Here is a 17974-nt window from a genome sequence, read left to right as displayed (position 1 = left end):
TAGTTTCTGACCTTATAGCCTTTCATTCTGCATTGACAAAGAGCTTATTCCTTACTGCTTTTCCTAGAGGGAACGGAGTCTTTGACGAGGTCCCCTCAAGTTCCCATTTCAGTTTACCCTAGGCTAAGCCATGTAGGGATTAAAGGTAAAGGTAAAGGTAGTCCCCTGTGCAAGCACCGAGTTATTACTGACCTATGGGGGGATGTCGCATCACGACATTTTCTTGGCAGACTTTTTACGGGGTGGTTTGCCATTGCCTTCCCCAGTCATCTACACTTTACTCCCAGGAAACTGGGTGCTCATTTTACCGACCTCGGAAGGATGGAAGGCTGAGTCAACCTTGAGCCGGCTACCTGAACCCGACTTCTGCCAGGATCAAACTCAGGTCGTGAGCAGAGCTTGGACTGCAGTACTGCTGCTTACCACTCTGCGCCACGGGGCTCATATGTAGGAATTATTACTTCCCATATTCTAAAGACAGAGCCCTCGAAAACAGAGACTGAGAGCAGAACCACACGTGACAAAAGGCACAGGTTGGACACTTGTCAGCTTCCCTCAAGTTTTGGCGGGAAATGGAGGCAGCTTGGCGGAATGTTGGACAAGCGACAGTTGAGAAGTCCGTTGGGCAGCAGTCGGAGAGCCAAGCTGCAAGACTAGGATGCCTACATTTCCCGTCAAAACTTGAGGGAGGCTGACGAGTGTCCAATCTGTGCCTTTTGTCACTTGTGGTTCTGCTCTGAGCCTTGCTGAGCCTCTGCCATGTATTGCCCCGACACATAGAGGCCAAGGGAGATTCTGTATAACGATCGCTGCACATCGACATTCACTCACCATTTGCAGAACATCCGAAGAGACCATCTGCATGCAGCACATGGCCGTGGCCAACGCGCAGACAATCGTGGAGACGATATTGAGAGCGCACACAGTAAACAACAGGTCCTGTGCAAAACAAGGGAGAGAGAAGGGACAGGAGGCAGAACGTCATTGCTTATCACAGCAAGACAGACAAGGGAGACAAAGACGTTTTCGGCTGATTGGGTAATAAACACTGCCAGTGGTTATCGCTTTAATGTAGGTCTCTATTAGACCTGTCCCATTTACCTTGCGGATAAGCCTTTCTCGTCTTTGGCAGTGTATGCAAACACACAAAGGATCCTTGGGGGGAAATGAGAACATCTCCCACCTTGGGACCCAAATATAAAATGCATTTGTTTTGTATACAGTTACTCCTGCAACATCCGAATATTTCTTTGTTAGGGCCCTTCAGGAAAAGATGAGTCAGCGAAGCATGCGTTCAGCAAGCAGAGATACAGGTTTCTGTTGGTAGCCAACAAGGTTGAATGCTCACTGCCAAAGAACTCATCCAATGCGTGGCTTTTCTCGCCGGGTCTCTCGCAGTAGTCTCTTGTAAGTCAAGATTCGTGGCCTGGATTCTGTTAAAGGCAGACACCCCAAGCTCTACGGCCAACAGAATTTCTAATTCCCTTTTCCGAACATTAGACAGATGCTACACACAACTGAATGCTTTTGAGAACCATTATATAACTCTTCATTCGCTATCTCAAAAAGGCACCTATATCAGGTTTTAGTTAACGAGCAAATGTATTTAAATTTAATCAATCCAGTAATTGGTTGAAAAGCAGATGATTAATCAACTAAAAACTTCATTAATCGGTTGACAGCCCCTCGCAGCCCACTAAACTACCAAGCCTCCCTTCCAGTTCGGGTTAACGACGATACTTTGCAATTGCCATGCAATTTGGAAAGGTGATTTTACTTCCTTGCTCTTCTTAATTTTGCACCTGCCACTGAATCAATGCAGCCTCTGGGATCTTACTATTCCAACCTCACTTGCAAAAATAAAAAAAGGCTGGGATGCAAGCAAAGTTCACAGGCACTATAAGAAAATATTATGCTAACAAATATTGGCCCAGAGAAAGAAAAAAAGGCAGGCAGGCAGATCTGACAGAATCCAAGCCTTTGTCTAAAAGATGGCTATGATTCTTGTTCTTTCCAACTACTGACAGGCTCCATGCCGTACAGTTCACACCCAGTGCCTGTCTGCCACTTCTGCTTGTATGAACATTCCCCAAGCGGATGGCATCTGAATGCAGAAAGCTGCTAACCTACAGAAATCAGGCTGAGTCCAGAAAATGGGTCAGCACTGCATGTCCCTGCCAGTTAACAGGAGCCAGAGCCATTCGTGCCGCAGTCTAAACCAATATGGAGGAATAACAGATTGATTAGGAGGCCATAGGAAAGGCCTAGGATAGGTACGTGCATCTTTAAGGGAATGACAAGGGAAAGATCAGCTGACTGAGCTCCTGGGCAGCTCTTCAGAAAAGTAAGAAGAAAAAGATCTTCAAGATTTGTTCTCTGCATCAGCAGGGGGGAGGCAACAGAGGCCAAATTGCTGGTGGCTGTGAATGCTGGTCTGGGTGGACCACTGGGTGGGGGTGGGAGTATGGCATAGCGGCTAGAGCACCTGCTTTGTACGCCAGAAGTTCCACTTGGCATCTTTAGCTAAAGAAACTCAAGCAGCACATCTTTATAAAGACTTCTCTCTGCATGAGACCTTTGTGAGCTGCTGCCAGACCTTGGTGAGCTGCCGGGACCAGTGGTCCAAAGGTCTGGTTTGATATAAGGTGTCTTTCTGGATTCATACTGTCTTATCTACAAAGACCCAATCTTGGAAAACAGAGATGGCAGAGCTTAGATACACCTTCGCCATTCAGAGATCTCAGACTTACATTTTTGCTTTGTTAAATTACAATTTAACTAAAAATCTTAAGATCAGGCGAGACTGGTCAACCTCCCCCAAAGTTCTGCATTTTCGTCTCCCTTTGCTCTCCCCGGCTTGCCCCAAACTTTACATGCCTTGCGCCTCCTGTCAGGTTTGTTTGCCCGTCTGCTGCCTGTTTGCTCTTCGCTCTCCTAATGCTGCCTGAACTTTGGTCAGCTTAGCTGGGTCAAGGGCCAAAGTCGTGGCTTAGTATCTCCCAGTTAGAATCTTCTGCCTCTCAGTTTTCACAGAGGAGGGGTTAAGCTTCTGGCTGCATTGTGGAGGTGGGTTTTCTCCATGTAGCGATGATTTCTGAACTAGCCCACTGCCGCTAAAAACCAACATAAAATATCAGCCGAAATCCGCAATACAGTCAACAACGCTGGTTTTAAAAAACACCACCTGCTCCGCAAGGTCTGATTAATGAATAACAGAACAGAAACACGTTCTGGTTTTGTTTTTTTTTTAAAGAAAAAGATCCGGCATTAAGTGCAATCCATTGTTAATTCATTTTGTTTTTAATCATAGAAAGTAGGTATTTTTAAATCATGATTGTGGCGGGGGACGCTCTCATCTCACCTATGTGACAATCCTGTTCTGGGGTCTTACATGCACACAAGTGGTGCAAAACAACCTCCAAGGAAGGATTTATATGACTGCCAGCAATCAACAGTTTTGGTACCTGAGATGATGATGATGATGATGATGATGATGATGACGACGACGACGACGATGACGATGACGATGACGACAACAACATTTGATTTATATACTGCCCTTCAGGACAACTTAACGTCCGCTCCGAGTGGTTTACAAAATGTGTTGTTATTATCCTCACGACAATCACCCTGTGAGGTGGATGGGGCTGAGAGAGCTCCGAGAAGCTGTGACTGACCCAAGGTCATCCAGCTGGCTTAAAGCAGAGGAGTGGGGAAACAAACCTGGCTCTCCAGATTAGAGTCCTGCCGCTGTTAAGTGACTGACCCAAGGTCACCAAACTGGCTTAAAGCAGAGGAGTGGGGAATCAAACCTGGCTCTCCAGATTAGAGTCCTGCCGCTCTTAACCATTACACCAAATCAGATTTGGAGCTCCATTGTTTCGGGTGGGCCCAGGGGTGGGGACAGAGCCCATCAGTTTGGGGCAGGACTGGCAGTGGAGCCCAATGCAAAAGCTGACTATTTATTCAAGTGTAAGGCTGAAGGGGCTGCCTTTGCCCTTTTGCAGTAAGGGTAGAAACAGGACGAGAGGAATTTAAACTACACTAGAGGTTTTTTGGGGGGTTAGGTAGCAAATTTAAGGCTTCGAAAGGGATACCAAGTGCAGAATCTAAGTTTGAAAACTGGGGGGCCACCTCCACAGCATCACATCCAAGGGGCCAATGCTGAACAGCCTCCTCTCCCCCACAGCTAGGGTTGCTGCTGTGCTGAAAAATTCCTAGAGGTTTGGGGGTGGAGCTTGGGAGGGTGTGGTTTGGAGAGAGGAGGAGCCTCGGCAGGCATAATGCCAGAGAGTCAGCCCTCCAAAGATCCCACTCGGGATCTTGACACCCAAGCCTCAGCAACACTTCAGTGCTGCGGCCCCATTTTACATATCCTTTTTTCGTTATTTGCTTTAGATCACACACATTGGAAGTGTAATTTTAAAAGCACTCAGAATTATGGGGGCAAAATATCTGAGACGCGGCACACTTGGCATGCAAACGGAACCACCCCTATTCTATTTTAATGGCTGCAGCGCCTAATTAAATACTGACATTGCTAAAGTTAAGTGGCACAAGAAATGTTTGGGAAATTAAAACCATAAATAACTTCTCTCTCTCTCTCTCTCCCCTCTTCTTACAGATTTTAATTAACATCTGTCTATTTTTCAAGGGTTCCAAATAAGGTTGAGGATCTTGTTTTCTTCAAAGTAAACAAAGTTTCATTTAAACACAGCAACCCGGGCTATTTTTTTTTAAAGGACCACAGACCTTTGCAAACATCACACACACCACATAAGCAGGTATGCACTGCACAGAACGAAACAAAATTTGTGTGCTGGAAAATCTGAACTCTGTCACCTGTGTATGAATTATGTAAATTCAGCACATTTGTATTTTTTTCCCTATTCTGCAAAACGTATTCTGCATAAATAAATTTGCTTCAGCTAGCAAGGAGTGGACAAAGGTGCTGGCTACTAGAAATCTAGTGTACCTACTGCTTTTCAGTTACACCAGGTATTGCCCGCAATAGTCCATGCCCACAGCCATTTGACCACGTTTCCACTTGATGTGGGGTAAGACCCTTTAAATACCCACTCTTCGTTATTACGAGCGCCAAGATCTCAAGCACAAAATGACCAGGGGGGGGGGGGGGACATTTCTCTGCTTAAGACCCCGGAAAGCTTCTACCAGTCCAAGGAGACCATGATGAGCTAGATGGATTCCCATTCTCTCTTTGTCACAGACAGATTCATACACGCTTTGCAGCTCATGTGAATTCAACTCACACCAGTCCAATGTTCTAACCCAAGGATCTTTAACCCGTGGGTCAAGACCTTCAGGGGGTCTCAGCATCTTACCAGCTTGGTTGTAGTCCCCATTTTCGAGGCTGCTGTTTGGACGACGAACTGCTAATGCGCATCACAGAGAACATGGGTGCCATGCACCCCCCCCTATCTCTTTGCACGCATGACAGGCGGAGTGGCAGGATCACAAAGAAAGAGAATTCCTCTGTGGTACTAAACTCTGATGTGTTCTTCAATATGGCACACCCCCTGGTGCCCTCAGCTCTCTTGGTGTGCAACTCTGGCTCCCCCTTCCTGTATTTTGGCTGTGGTGTCACATGACTTCCTCTTAGTGGCGTCCCAGGCTGGATCTAGGAAGGTTGCTGTAAGCCTCACGCATCATACTGGCTTGATAACTAAATGCAGAAAGACAGCGCCGGCGAGGGCATGTGTCAGCCTTGACTTCCTTGTGCCGCTCACTGACTCTCCAAATCAGCCTGAAATGAGATCTGCCGTCTTTCGGCACTGCAACGCCAGAACAACTTGACTTAAAAATCAGGAATCTGACTTTTGAAAGAACAGTTGCAATAAAGACAGAGCGAGGCAGTTGCCCAGTAGCATGGCTGCCATAGATCTGATACTGAATGGAGCTCCTATCCATTGTGCAAGGGCAGCAGGTCGGGCTTATAGTTTGTGGGTAACCAATGGAAAGACTTCCAAATGCAGCTACAGATGTGATACTAAATGGAGTTTTGAATGCTTTTGCATCAAGTTAAAAAGCCGAGGTTATTCCCCTCCAAACAGAGCTGCAGCCCGGTCCTTATAAACATTTGCCTACTTACTGCAGGCAAAAAGTTCTTGTATGCGAGCCTGGCTGAAAAGAAGAGGAGCCACATGGAAATATTGTCAGGGACTTTGCTGCTTATCCACAAAGCTCTTCCCGGGTGCTGACCTAACACACTCACCTCTGCGTACATCACATATTGTCATCAATGTGACAATATTTAGAGACTTTACAGAATCTATAAGCCCGTGGAATGCTAAATAAGGAAGTGCTTTCTACTAACATCCTCACCCCCAGAATTAAACAAAAAAACTGGAGTGCAAAAATTATGCTGTTGCTCTAGAGCTGAGGGCTAGCATCACCGCTGGGAGTTCTGCATCATAATTTTTAAATGATTCCGCTAAAGAGGAATTAAGTCAACGCACTTGATGCATTACACAAGCCAAGAGCAAAGTTTCAAAACAAAAACCACATGCGGCGGGAGGGAAATCTCCCACTGCTAGCAGTTAGGCAAAGAAGCAAACATGGCATTAGGCATTTTATACTTCGCTATAGGTAAAGAAATCTATAAGGACTCTCAGAAGTAGTACGTGACGAGAATCAAGCAAGTTAAGAATTAAGCAAGTTGTTGCAACCTGGAAGAAGGATAACCACGTTCATTATTCGGGGGGGGGGAGATTTTAAATGTTGAGGAAAGGCCCCCTGGAATAACTCTGCATGGGACTGCCTCTGGCACCCTCTTGGCTGAATCGGTCTCACAGGTAAAAGGGGAAGAGGGAACCCAATGGACGCAACTGGACAGGGACGGAAGATTTGCTCTGCTAGCACAGCCCAAGGCTCGTCTCACCCCACATTTCCTTAGTCTCATCACAACCCCCACCCCACTTGATATAATAATACAGGGCAACCTTGCAGGGCAGTTGTGAGAAAAGAAACAAGACTAAAATCATTATTTGCTGTGAACACCAGAGCACTGCGTAAAAGCTGTTTATTGTTCTTCGCTGTGCAGGTCTGTCGTCCCAGAGGACTGAGATATTTTGAAAGCCTCCTGCGATGACGTCTGTGTCATCTGAAGTCCCAGTCCCCCATGTCACCTCTTCTGCCTCTTGGTGGTGGAGAGTGCCCCCAAGTCGTAGCTGACTTATGGCGGGGCTTTCACGGCAAGAGACTAACAGAGGTGGTTTGCCATTGCCTGCCTCTGCAACCCTGGCCTTCGTTGGAGGTCTCCCATCCAATTACTAACCAAGGCTGACCCTGCTTAGCTTCTGAGCTCTGACGGGATCTGGCTCTTTCCGCCTCTTGCCACCCTGCAAAAGGAACCCGAACAGCCGGTCCCTCCTCCTTCACCAGGCGTCCTTAAACACAGAGCCACACAGGGAGTGCCCAAGGAGTCTTCCTGAATTCCAGCAAGAGGGACCCTCAACGGCCCCCTCGGCACCAGCAACCACCCAAGCTGCTTAGGGAGGGGTAGGCAGGGACACACACACACATATATATATATAAACTGACATACAGTCCCTGCAGCGAGAGTTCATGTCCCCTTCAAGAGAGAGACGGCCACATCCATCTCCCAGATTTGTAGCCGGGGAAAGAGTTTTGGCAGTGGAAAACTCTCTGGGGAGGCAGAGCGAAGAATGACGGTAATTCTTCATACTGAAGAGGCAATCTTGAGGCAAAGACATTTGACAGTTTTGGGGAGGGGGGATATCAGGCAAACTGGGTGAAGGGTGGAGACTTTGGAGAAAGGAAAAGGCAGTTCATCAGAAACACAAATGTCATTTCTCATTCTACCTGGCCCATAATTTCTTAGCTTCTTCTCCCCCTTGACACAGAAGTGTCCATGTGGGGTGGGCTGTCTGTGATTAAAGATCATAAAAGGGCAGGCTTCGCTACGCAATTTGGGCTGAAGAGCACAATGCCGAGATTTATTCAATCCCTGCGCAGATGTTCTAAGCCTGTCTCTACATCATCTCTGCATTTTGATCCTGTTCCTCTTCCAGGGTGCTGTGCGTGGCTTTCTCCCTTCTCCATTTTGTCTTCACAAAAGCCCTGCGAAGTAGGTCAGACTGGCCCACGGTCAGTCAATGAGTTTCCAGGCAGAGTGGGCTGACCTGTGCTTTCTCTTCAAGAGAATGAACAGCACTGTGGAGATGCTTCGATTGCTTCACCAGGCAAATTTTGACGCCTGGTAGCTTTTTCTCCTCCTCCTTAGACACTATTTCCTGCTCCATCAAATGACTCCATACTACGTCCTTCGCTTCCCCTTATGTCCGGAAGTGCATCCTAAAATACCTGCATGCTGCTGCCTCTCTCTCGGCCTTCAAATCCCTCTTCATAACCCATCTTTCCCCTGAAAGGACACGTTTTCTCTCCTTTTGAATGCAGAGTGGCCGAGCTGATTTCTGAGTGGAGGCTCAAAGGCTAAACCCCTTCTTCCCCTTTCCCGCATGCCCCCCAGGCAAACTGAGGCTGCACCAGCCTACAATTGTCATCATATAGGCAGAAAGAGAGACCCCCCCCCGATGGATCCTGATGGCGCCGTAAGCATAACCTGTCATGTTAAATGGCTTATGCTGCATTTCATCTGGATTGGATTTCCACTTTCTACTCATTTCAGATTTCTGCATTCTGTACCCCATTGTACTGTTTAGTGAACGTCCCAGCCATTGATTGTATCGACTGGCACTGTGTCTTAAGTCTCAGTGAGAAAGATATATTACAAGCAAGCAAGCAAGCTTGCAAGCAAGCAAGCAAATACTCTTTAATTGGAGCAAAGTCAAATTCTTCCCCTGCCTTTTGACCTCCTTACCCTCTTTTTCCCCTCCAACTGGTATGCTCCTTGGGACTTTAACCTGTCCTTATCTACCCTATTAATATATTATTATCCATCAATTCCTTTATAATCCTGGCTACTCACATTATTTGGGTCCAAGGCTTTTATCCAAGGGATCATTATCAGAAGGGCTTTAGGGTCGCACCAAGGAGAGACCAAGCCTTAGGTTTCAATCCATAGCAGCCTAACAGCTGCTGAAATTACTAATGCTACTACTAACAACAATAACAATGTTACCGGATCTCTCATGCCTCCCCCCCCCCAACCCGCCCATGCTTTGCCATCACTATGAAAATGCCATTTGGCAGTTCTCCTCATCAACCTCTGCCAAGAGTCCCTGCCCGCATATCCAGGGCTCCGCAAAGACAGCCCACGAACTGAAACCTACGACAAACAAGCTAAAATTAGCGTGCAACTCAGAGAGGTTAAATGCTCCAGAGAAAGTCCTCGGCAAGCTATAATAATAAAAAAAAAATCCCAAAGATGTCTTTTGCACTCCTGGAAAATCTAAACAGACAGAAGTCACATTTTGCACGGCGGTGCTCCATCGAGCTCTGCCCACAGTTAATCTAAATCCAATCACACAATAACAATTTCTCTCGAGCAAAATGACAGCTTAATATTGCATATGCCATTCTTTCACAGCCCTTAAACTTGGCTCCGTTTATTTTTTTTAAAAAAGGAAAAGAAAAACACCCTCCTGCCCCCCTCCCATGACTTCTTCAGGCACCTTACATGCCGTTTGAGAATCTGATCATTCAAAACATGTTTACTTCTCTTCAAAGGAACTCCTTTTAGACTTTCAGTAGCTGAACATCCTCTATAATCTTGGAAAATTACAGTAATTTGCAAACTACTTTATTCTTCTGACAACACTGCTCGAGCAGGCCCTGAATGAGAAAAAAAAATTAACGCTCACGCCATTTCATAAGTATTCAAGCAACACGCTTATATCCAGAGGTCAATCTTATAAAATGACGTGTCCCCCCCACCCCAATGTCCTGTTCACTAAACCCAGACATCTCATGCTTGGAATCTTTGTTTCTGATTTGCAAATCAAAATACGATTGACATTTGCACGTTGAGGGTATATTAGTAGATGGGCAGTAGGATGCTGTTTAGGGTAGAGGCTGGGGAAATGAATGAAATGAATGGCCTCGGTTATTTGGATGTCCTGGACAAAAAAGACCTCCCTCCACACATGCCTAGTTATATAAAGCTGGAAGGGACACACTGTGTTTCTTTCTTAGGACTCTTCCCATTCATATTGCCATTTTCCTTGCTCCATGTTAGAAAGGAGCTACTTGTGTGTGTGTGTGTGTGTGTAGAGGGGGAGAATTCTGCACTCTCCCCTACCTCTAAATGTTTCCATACACTGAATTCCTTGGGTGCCTTCTGTACATGGCAATGACATTCCATCTGAGATCTCCTGAATATCTGCTCCTCCAATCTCACCTCTTGAGCCTGGCAGTATAAGAGCTCAGCCTGAATTTGCAAGGATCCTTCCGTATTCTCTGCAAAGCTAAGCATCTTGCCCACAGTTTCCTGCTTTCCAGGCAGAGGAAAGAGAAAATTGATCGCAGCTAAGTGCAGACGGAGCGCTGAACCACACAGGCAAGGAAATCTCATTGCCGTGATGGTTAATGGGAGTATTCTATCGAGAGGAGACCCTGTTCCAAGGCAACAGGTTTTATTGTCATCCTGGGGTGAAAAAATATTTTATAATAGAGTCGAGAAAACTTTTTGCTGAGCAAATTACCTTGCCATGTTCAAAAGGATCGATGAGTGGCAGCCAAGGAATTCAGCGTACGCAATCACACAGCAACAACTCCTGCATTATAGAAAATTGTTGGAAATAGGTACAGAATAGATTTCTTAAATATCCACTCAAAGCAGAGTTTGGGTTAAAAGAAGGCAGCTCTGGGCTGTGTACATTATGTTTATTGTTGGTTGCTCAGTGTCAATGTTGGGGCAGAAGTGGATATACACAACACACACCTGCAAATAAAATAAAAATCTGGGTATTTGCACTTGCTGCTTGTACTGTGTAAGGCTCCATTGTCACGGCTGATCTACGTGGGATTGGGGTGGGGGTGGGAGGCTGGTGGGTGGATGTCCCAGCTTTGAAACTGGGGGTATCAATGTTGCGTTTGACCAGACGGTCTTGGAATATTGGAAATCTATGGAACACAGACAATTTCCTAACCTCATACAACATGGAGCAGTAGTTGGAGTACAATATTAGGAACTAGTCGATGTAGGTTCTGTTCTGGAAACTCGCTAAGTGACCTCGGGCTTCTCAGTTTCTCTCAAGGCTGTTCTTGTAAACATAAAACAGAGGCAAGGAGGGCAATGTAGCTGCTGTAGCACAGCAGTTAAGGGGTTGGGCTGTGAATCAGCACTGTACTGGTTCGAATCCCACTACTGCCATGAGCTCAGCAGGTGGCCTTGGGTAAGCCACTCCTCTCAGCCCCAGCTCCCCAGCTGTATTGCGGGGATAATAATAACACTAACTTGTTTACCACTCTGGGTGAGGCACTGATCTATCTAGAAGAGCGGTATATAAATGCAGTTGTTGTTGTTGTTGTTGTTGTTGTTGTTGTTGTTATAAGCCTCTTTGGGGTGTAAAGTGGGATATAAATTTCTAAATAAATAAATGCAATACTGCCAAACCCCCACCAACTTCCAAGCAATATATTATCAAGGAAGATAATGGTAAACCATCCATTAGCGGGGGAAAGACTGGTGTCTGGTGACTGAGAGACAAGCTAGATGATCAGTATGTGGCATAGCTCTTGCCAGACTGTACCACTTCAAACTGCAGGATTTGATTTGTATTTGATTTCTCCTTGCTCGAAACCTACAGAGCAGGGAGAAGAATTTTAGCCTAGATGTCAGGTACTTTCCATCACCTGGCCTGCTGTTACGTGCTCATGCTGTAAGTTATGGGTATATGCTGAAGCTATTCTGTGCTTGAACTGCAGACGTTACTGCCCTTGTCTTTTGAACCCGCAATGTGAAACTATGCAAGGGAGGAATTCATTCTCACTGCTATCTGTGAGTGCCTCTGGGTCATCTTTCCTCCGCTGGGAAGAGGTGCTTGAATGACCTTGGAAGGCTCCTACGTCATCTCAGCTATTTTCCCGCTTATCTAACTGTTGGACTGGTGGGGGGAAGGTTAGAAATTGCCTGCGCTTTGAATGCCTACATATATTTGGAGTTTGCATGTAACCGACATTCCTGGCAAAGATGGCATAAGTGCATGACGCCAGCAGCTTTTCAAGAAAGAACTTTTATTACTTGAAGTGAAGCCTTTTGAGAGTTACTTGGCAGCCTTCCACTAGACTGCTCCCTTGCTGGGCTAGTTTTCTACTTGCGAGGAACTTTCTCACACGGTGCTATGTTCCGGTGACACAATCCCCTAACTGCAGTCTGAAATGGTAACGGTCTGCACAAAGAGATTGCGCTTTGTGTAGATCAGTCCCCAGTGTGGTGTCTGTGGATACCATGGTGCCTGCCGACACTTTTCCTGGTTCCCATCCCATGTTTTTAGAGAGTGGGTTGGGCTAGGTGGGTTTTGCCCAGCGGGGCCACTGGAGATCTGATTGGCAGCCCAGATTTTTAGAAAGTGGTTTCAGCAGCAGCTGCCACCACCGCTCAAGGATCTTTACGGCATTACTGTGCGTGTATGCAAGAAAATATTTTCCAAGCTTCTGCGTGAAATGTTGGAAAGTTACTATCAGGGTTATGCATAACTTCACTCCCTGACATTTTGTGGTTGGTGTCACCATCTAGGGCAGCCAATTTGTGGTTGGCACCGATCACCCTGTAGCTGAATTCAAAAAGGGTCCCAAAGCTCAAAAAGGCTGTGGGATCCTTAGCGTAGATCAATGCTGAACAATGAAATCAAGCAGGTGGCTTTTCGGTGCATCTTTAGCAACCAAGCTCAAATGACGGGAGACTTTTTTGCCCAATCACCCGCCTAACTGCTCCCATCACAGCCCATAAATAAACAGCCAGCTGAATGGCACGTGCAGCCAGCAAATCTCAATGGATTTTTAACATGCAAAATGCAAACTAATAAACAAATAGCGTACCATAGCAAACACCTCTTTCCTTTCAGCGGAAAAGAGAGAGAGAGATGTAAACGTGCCCAATTTATTTCATCCAGAAATTATATCATTAATCCAAAGGAGGGCCTTTCAGCATTTAAAACATTCTGGCACAGGTTCTGCCGTGTGATGCGCTATTCCATTTTTATCCCCCGGTTTTCATAATGCAAGCTTTCTAAGTGAAAACATTCCATCTCGCTCCCTTGTCCTGTTCAATTCATGGATGAGCACGCTGGAGGAAGAGCCATAAATATGCTCGTGACATGCTATTGCTCTAGCTTTTGCATTCTCTAGCTGTCTTTTTTCAATGTTTCCTTGACGTGCCACGACAGCGGGGGTGGGGTGGGGATGGATATGGTGAGTACACTGAAGGAAGCCAAACAGATGGTTAGCAGACCTCATGATTGTAGGAGAGAATAAAATAAAACAGAAGTCTAGTGGGGTACCCAGGAACAATCTAGTTGACATCACATCTTCCCACCACCTTTTCTCAGAGGAGCTCAGAAGAGCATACGTAGTTCTGACCTCTTCCACGTCATGCTAGCAACCCTGTGATGTAGGGTTGGCTGAGAGAGAGAGAGAGGTTCTTGGCTGAATCGAGATTTCAACCCAGACGGTTTCTCATTCTTAATGCGACACTCGACCTACCATACCACTCTAAACACTACACACCATTGTACCACTATTCTTCTGGAACTTAGTATGTATGCTTTCAGTCTCAGAAGCACCACTGCCTATATCTCCAGGTTGGTCGGACAGTTTTTCTCAACATTCTGCCTAAGCAAGGCACCCACGAAGGCTCGCTTTCATTCAAAAGCCATCGTCACCTTGAGATTCTTCAACTCGTCTCCTATTCTTACCCAAGACAAGTGCCCTCGTACATACTCAGCTGGTGGTAACGTGCATAGGTTGAAGGCAGCCAGAAGAGGAGGAGCATCTACCTGCAGGCTGAAGGCCATCCAAGCCTGTAAGACCTAAACATCATCTCACCTGGATAGCGTCACCAAGATCGTAACAGAACCCGCAAGTCATGTTGATTTGTAACTGGCCCATCCAATAACATATTAATTTTCATTATCCGAAGAAAAAGGACTTCTTTTCCAAGATGCCATCTGTTTATGCGATTATGTAGCCGAGGGTGACCAAACTTTCTGAGTCTGTGGATACCTTTTGAATTGTGACACGAGGTGGTGGGCGCAACTGCAGAATGGCTTCCGCAGGAGGTGGAGACAACCACAAAACAGCTGTCTTAGGAGGTAAAGCCACACACACATGTGAAACCCAAGTGCAACAGAGAAGAGGGATAACTTTAAAATATACTGGGAAAGAGGAGCGAGAAGAATACTCCTACGACATTAGGATCACTCCTACGATCGCTCCTACGACATTTTAATCTGCACAACCAATCAGATCTCCAGTGGCCGAACAGAAGCTCATCCAGGTAAGAGCTCCACAAAGCCCCATACACTTTCTGAAAACACTTGGGGGGCACAAGGAAAGGTGTTGGTGGGCACATTGTTCCTCTGATGTAACCAGAATAATGCTGCAATCTTATGCACTTACTTGGTGGTAAACTCAAATGAATACAGAGGAACTTACTTGTCAGTAAACATAAAAAAAAGATCAGTTCGCACAGCTCTCGGTCCCCTCCGGAGCGATCTCTGCCAGCTTTGTCTTTTAAAGCTTAGCTTATTTATTTTCACATCGCTCCTGTGAGGTACACTGGACCTACTCCTAAACCGTCCCACGTTAAGGGAATTTTACACTTGAGTGTCACATTTCCAAACCCAACGTCTTCTATGCAACACCATCGCTTAGAAGGAGAGCTTACCTAACAATTCACGCTAACAATTCACTGTTGATGGTGTCCGGCCACTATTTCCTTCATCTCCAGAACAACCAATCAAATTAAACTCCCAAGTTCTACTCCGAGTTCAGCACGGCTGACTCCACCAAAATGCTACTGACTCAATAGGAAGGCATCATAGCAGACTTCCATGCATAACTGATAGGTCTCCTACAGGGAAATAAGATTCGCTGCTCTTCTCAAAAAGCGTTTCTAATTTCCGTGAACTTTGGGAGGTTCATTCTACAAACATGGAAAGGGCAAAATTAGTAGGTGCCCGACATTGATAGACATTCTTGCAATCAATAACCCAAAGGCCTAACATCGTTACCGAGTAAGGTCTGAAAGCGTGCCTGGTTTGGCAACACTGTAAAGAAGACTTCTTTTCCCCTTGATTGACTTCAATTACAGCGCGTCATTGCTCATATACCCACAATAACCTGGGAAAAAAAGATAATGAACAGTAAAGCCTTTTCACCCATGAAATTGGTCTCCGTGTACTCCTTTTTACTTGGGAAACTCAAGGACAGCTCTGCCTTTAAAAAAAATAAGTCTGCATTATAAATGAAGGAAGTTACTCTAGTTGGTGCTACAGGAAGGCTGCAACTGTGTGTGGAGTTTGTTCTATATCGGCAGCCACATGGAGGGCAAGTTCAGCCGGTTGCCTTGTAAGGAACCTTCTCAAAAGCCGAGTCAAGAGCTTCTTAGGAGTCCTGACACTTATATGACTGACCTTGCCAGCTTGAAGGTAGCTAAGGATGCCAACCTCTAGGTGGGGCCTGGAGCTATAACTCCAAACCACAGAGATCAGTTCCCCCGGAGAAAATGGCAAATTCAGAGGGTAGACTCTACACTATTAAAACCTGCTATTAAAAACTATTAAAATATACAATAGTAAAATTTGGCAGCATAAAAAAATTCAACAGTAACAATACAATATATGAACTACATAATACAGCTGCAAACATATTATACCACCCATCCAGCCTAAATACGGAGGAGTTAGCCGTGTTCGCCTGTAGTCGCAAAATAGTAAAGAATCAAGTAGCACCTTTAAGACTAACCAACTTCATTGTAGCATAAGCTTGCGAGAGCCACAGCTCTCTTCGTCAGATGCATCTGACGAAGACAGCTGTGGTTCTCGAAAGCTTATGCTACAATAAAGTGGGTTAGTCTCAAAGGTGCTACTGGACTCTGTACTATTCAGCCTAAACAAGCCCAAGGGGCAGGATGGCCAGTTCTGCTAGCTATCAGGAGCTTTCTCCTGATACAAATGGCCCTTCCATCAAGAGACGGTTCCTTGCATTGAAGGAAAATGCCACTGCTAATAGAATGCCCTTCACCAATCTTTTTCTTATCCCCCTATTTCATGCCTCCCTGGTGACTGGCAGCCATTCCGTGTCTCCTTTCCTTTCTCCACACCCCGTTGTGAATAGAGTATGTGTCCTAGATTACAACCCAGAATTCTCTGAAAAATATGAAATGTAGAGTTAGAAGACAATGATGTGGAACGTATCAACTGTGAACACCAATTATACGTATTGTGTGGGGATGGACAACTTTTTTTTCATGCATAGGGCTACGCGGTCCTTCACGGGTCCAATGCTGAGAGTATCTTTTGCCACACAAAGAGGTCTCTTTAATATTTAAGGATCTGGATTCTAGAGGGCGTAGCTGGAACACTGGATGCAAATATCTAAAAAGAGAAGGAACGTTGGCTATATCTCACAACTCAAAAATACGTTTTGCTTTCCCTTACCAGTGAAACTTTTCGTGATATGACATCTTGATTAAAACCTGGTAAGGTCATCAAGATAAAATTCTTAGAGGGGTCAGATATAGACCACAGCGCTCCAATTAGCCATCTCTGGCTCGGGGCAGCCCCTGACTGAGATAATTTCAGAGCACTAATAGCAGGAGAAATAACACAGAACCGAATTAAAGCATTTATTTTGCTTAATATCAGGGAAGTTCTGGAGCCGTTCCATAATATAATTTTGATGCAGTGCTTTTATAGTCCCTCCAGGGACCCTTTTTCTTTTAATAAAGCTTTTAAACCCAGGAGGAGGGGCCCCAGATTTTTAGCTCAGTGCTTAATGATATAAGAGATTCTTCCAAGGAATGAGAAAAGTTAACATTTAGGGAGTTTTTTACATACCAACATTATATAGTGTTTTTAAATAAACATTGGAGGCACAGAGGGAAAAATTAATTTCATTTATTTTCCTATAATTAGCAATATTAAACTTTGGTTTGCAACGAGGGTAAAATCATACAGGGCACAACCTAGGAATGGCTTCTCCTCCACCAGCCGCACTGAAAAGAATGTGAGAGCCACAAAAGGCCCCATTTCCAAGGGCCTCGTGTGTGTGTGTGTGTTATGTGCCGTCAAGTCACCTCTGACCTACGGCGACCCTATGAAGGAAAGACCTCCCAAATGTCCTATCATTTACAGATTTGCTCAGATCCTGCAAACTGGAGGATGTGGCTTCTTTTATTGAGTCCAGCCGTCTCGTTTTAGGTCTTCCACTTTTCCTAGCATTATTGACTTGTCTTCTCATGATGTGACCAAAGTAAGATAGCCTCAGTTTTGTCATTTTAGCTTATTCAGGCTTGACTTGATCTAGGGCCTCAGACAGGACAACATGGCAGTCAATGGTGCCCCAAACCCAGTGATGTTCAGAAACTTTTGGCATCTCCTGCTGAGGAATTCCTCTCTTGGTCCTCAGTGCCGAAGATTCAGGAGCTCAATTCCAACCTGTTGGCTTCCCTGATGTTCATTTTTAAAAATTTATAAAATATCTAGTTTGCTTTTTCTCCATGGGTGTGGACTCAAACATAGAAACTTAAGAGCTGGAAGGGACCCCAAAGGGTCATCTAGTCCAATTATACAGGACAGTCACAGCTCCCCCTCTCCAGTGTTGCCATCTCTGAGGGCCAAGCTACAAGTGATGAATGACACTTGAACGGCAAGTGGATTGAGTGGAGGGCAAGTGAACAGGGAGGAATACACTTGCTGTTCAAGTGTCATTCATCACTTGTAGCTTGGCCCTCAGTTAACAAACTCCTGAAGATTTGGGGGGGGTTGCAGCCTGGGGAGGTTGGGGTTTAGGGAGGAGAAGAACCTTAGCA

General features: G+C 45.5%; 1 protein-coding gene across 3 annotated transcripts in view; it reads right to left on the bottom strand.

The window, feature by feature from the left end:
• Positions 1-17974, bottom strand: part of ENTREP2 (endosomal transmembrane epsin interactor 2) — a 202751-nt gene that overhangs the window by 20228 nt on the left and 164549 nt on the right. For 2 of the 3 annotated variants that reach the window (XM_055002462.1, XM_055002461.1), the window contains one exon: positions 832-939. In XM_055002462.1, coding sequence (XP_054858437.1) covers positions 832-939 — 108 coding nt within the window. Of the gene's footprint in view, positions 1-831; positions 940-2877; positions 3070-17974 lie in introns of those variants that run through there. The other variant, XM_055002460.1, reaches the window with a different exon arrangement.

This window comes from Eublepharis macularius, chromosome 18 (assembly GCF_028583425.1).
Source record: "Eublepharis macularius isolate TG4126 chromosome 18, MPM_Emac_v1.0, whole genome shotgun sequence".
Taxonomy (NCBI): domain Eukaryota; kingdom Metazoa; phylum Chordata; class Lepidosauria; order Squamata; family Eublepharidae; genus Eublepharis; species Eublepharis macularius.
The sequence above is the reverse complement of the archived record's forward strand: the minus strand, read 5'-3'. Positions and strand labels throughout refer to the sequence as shown.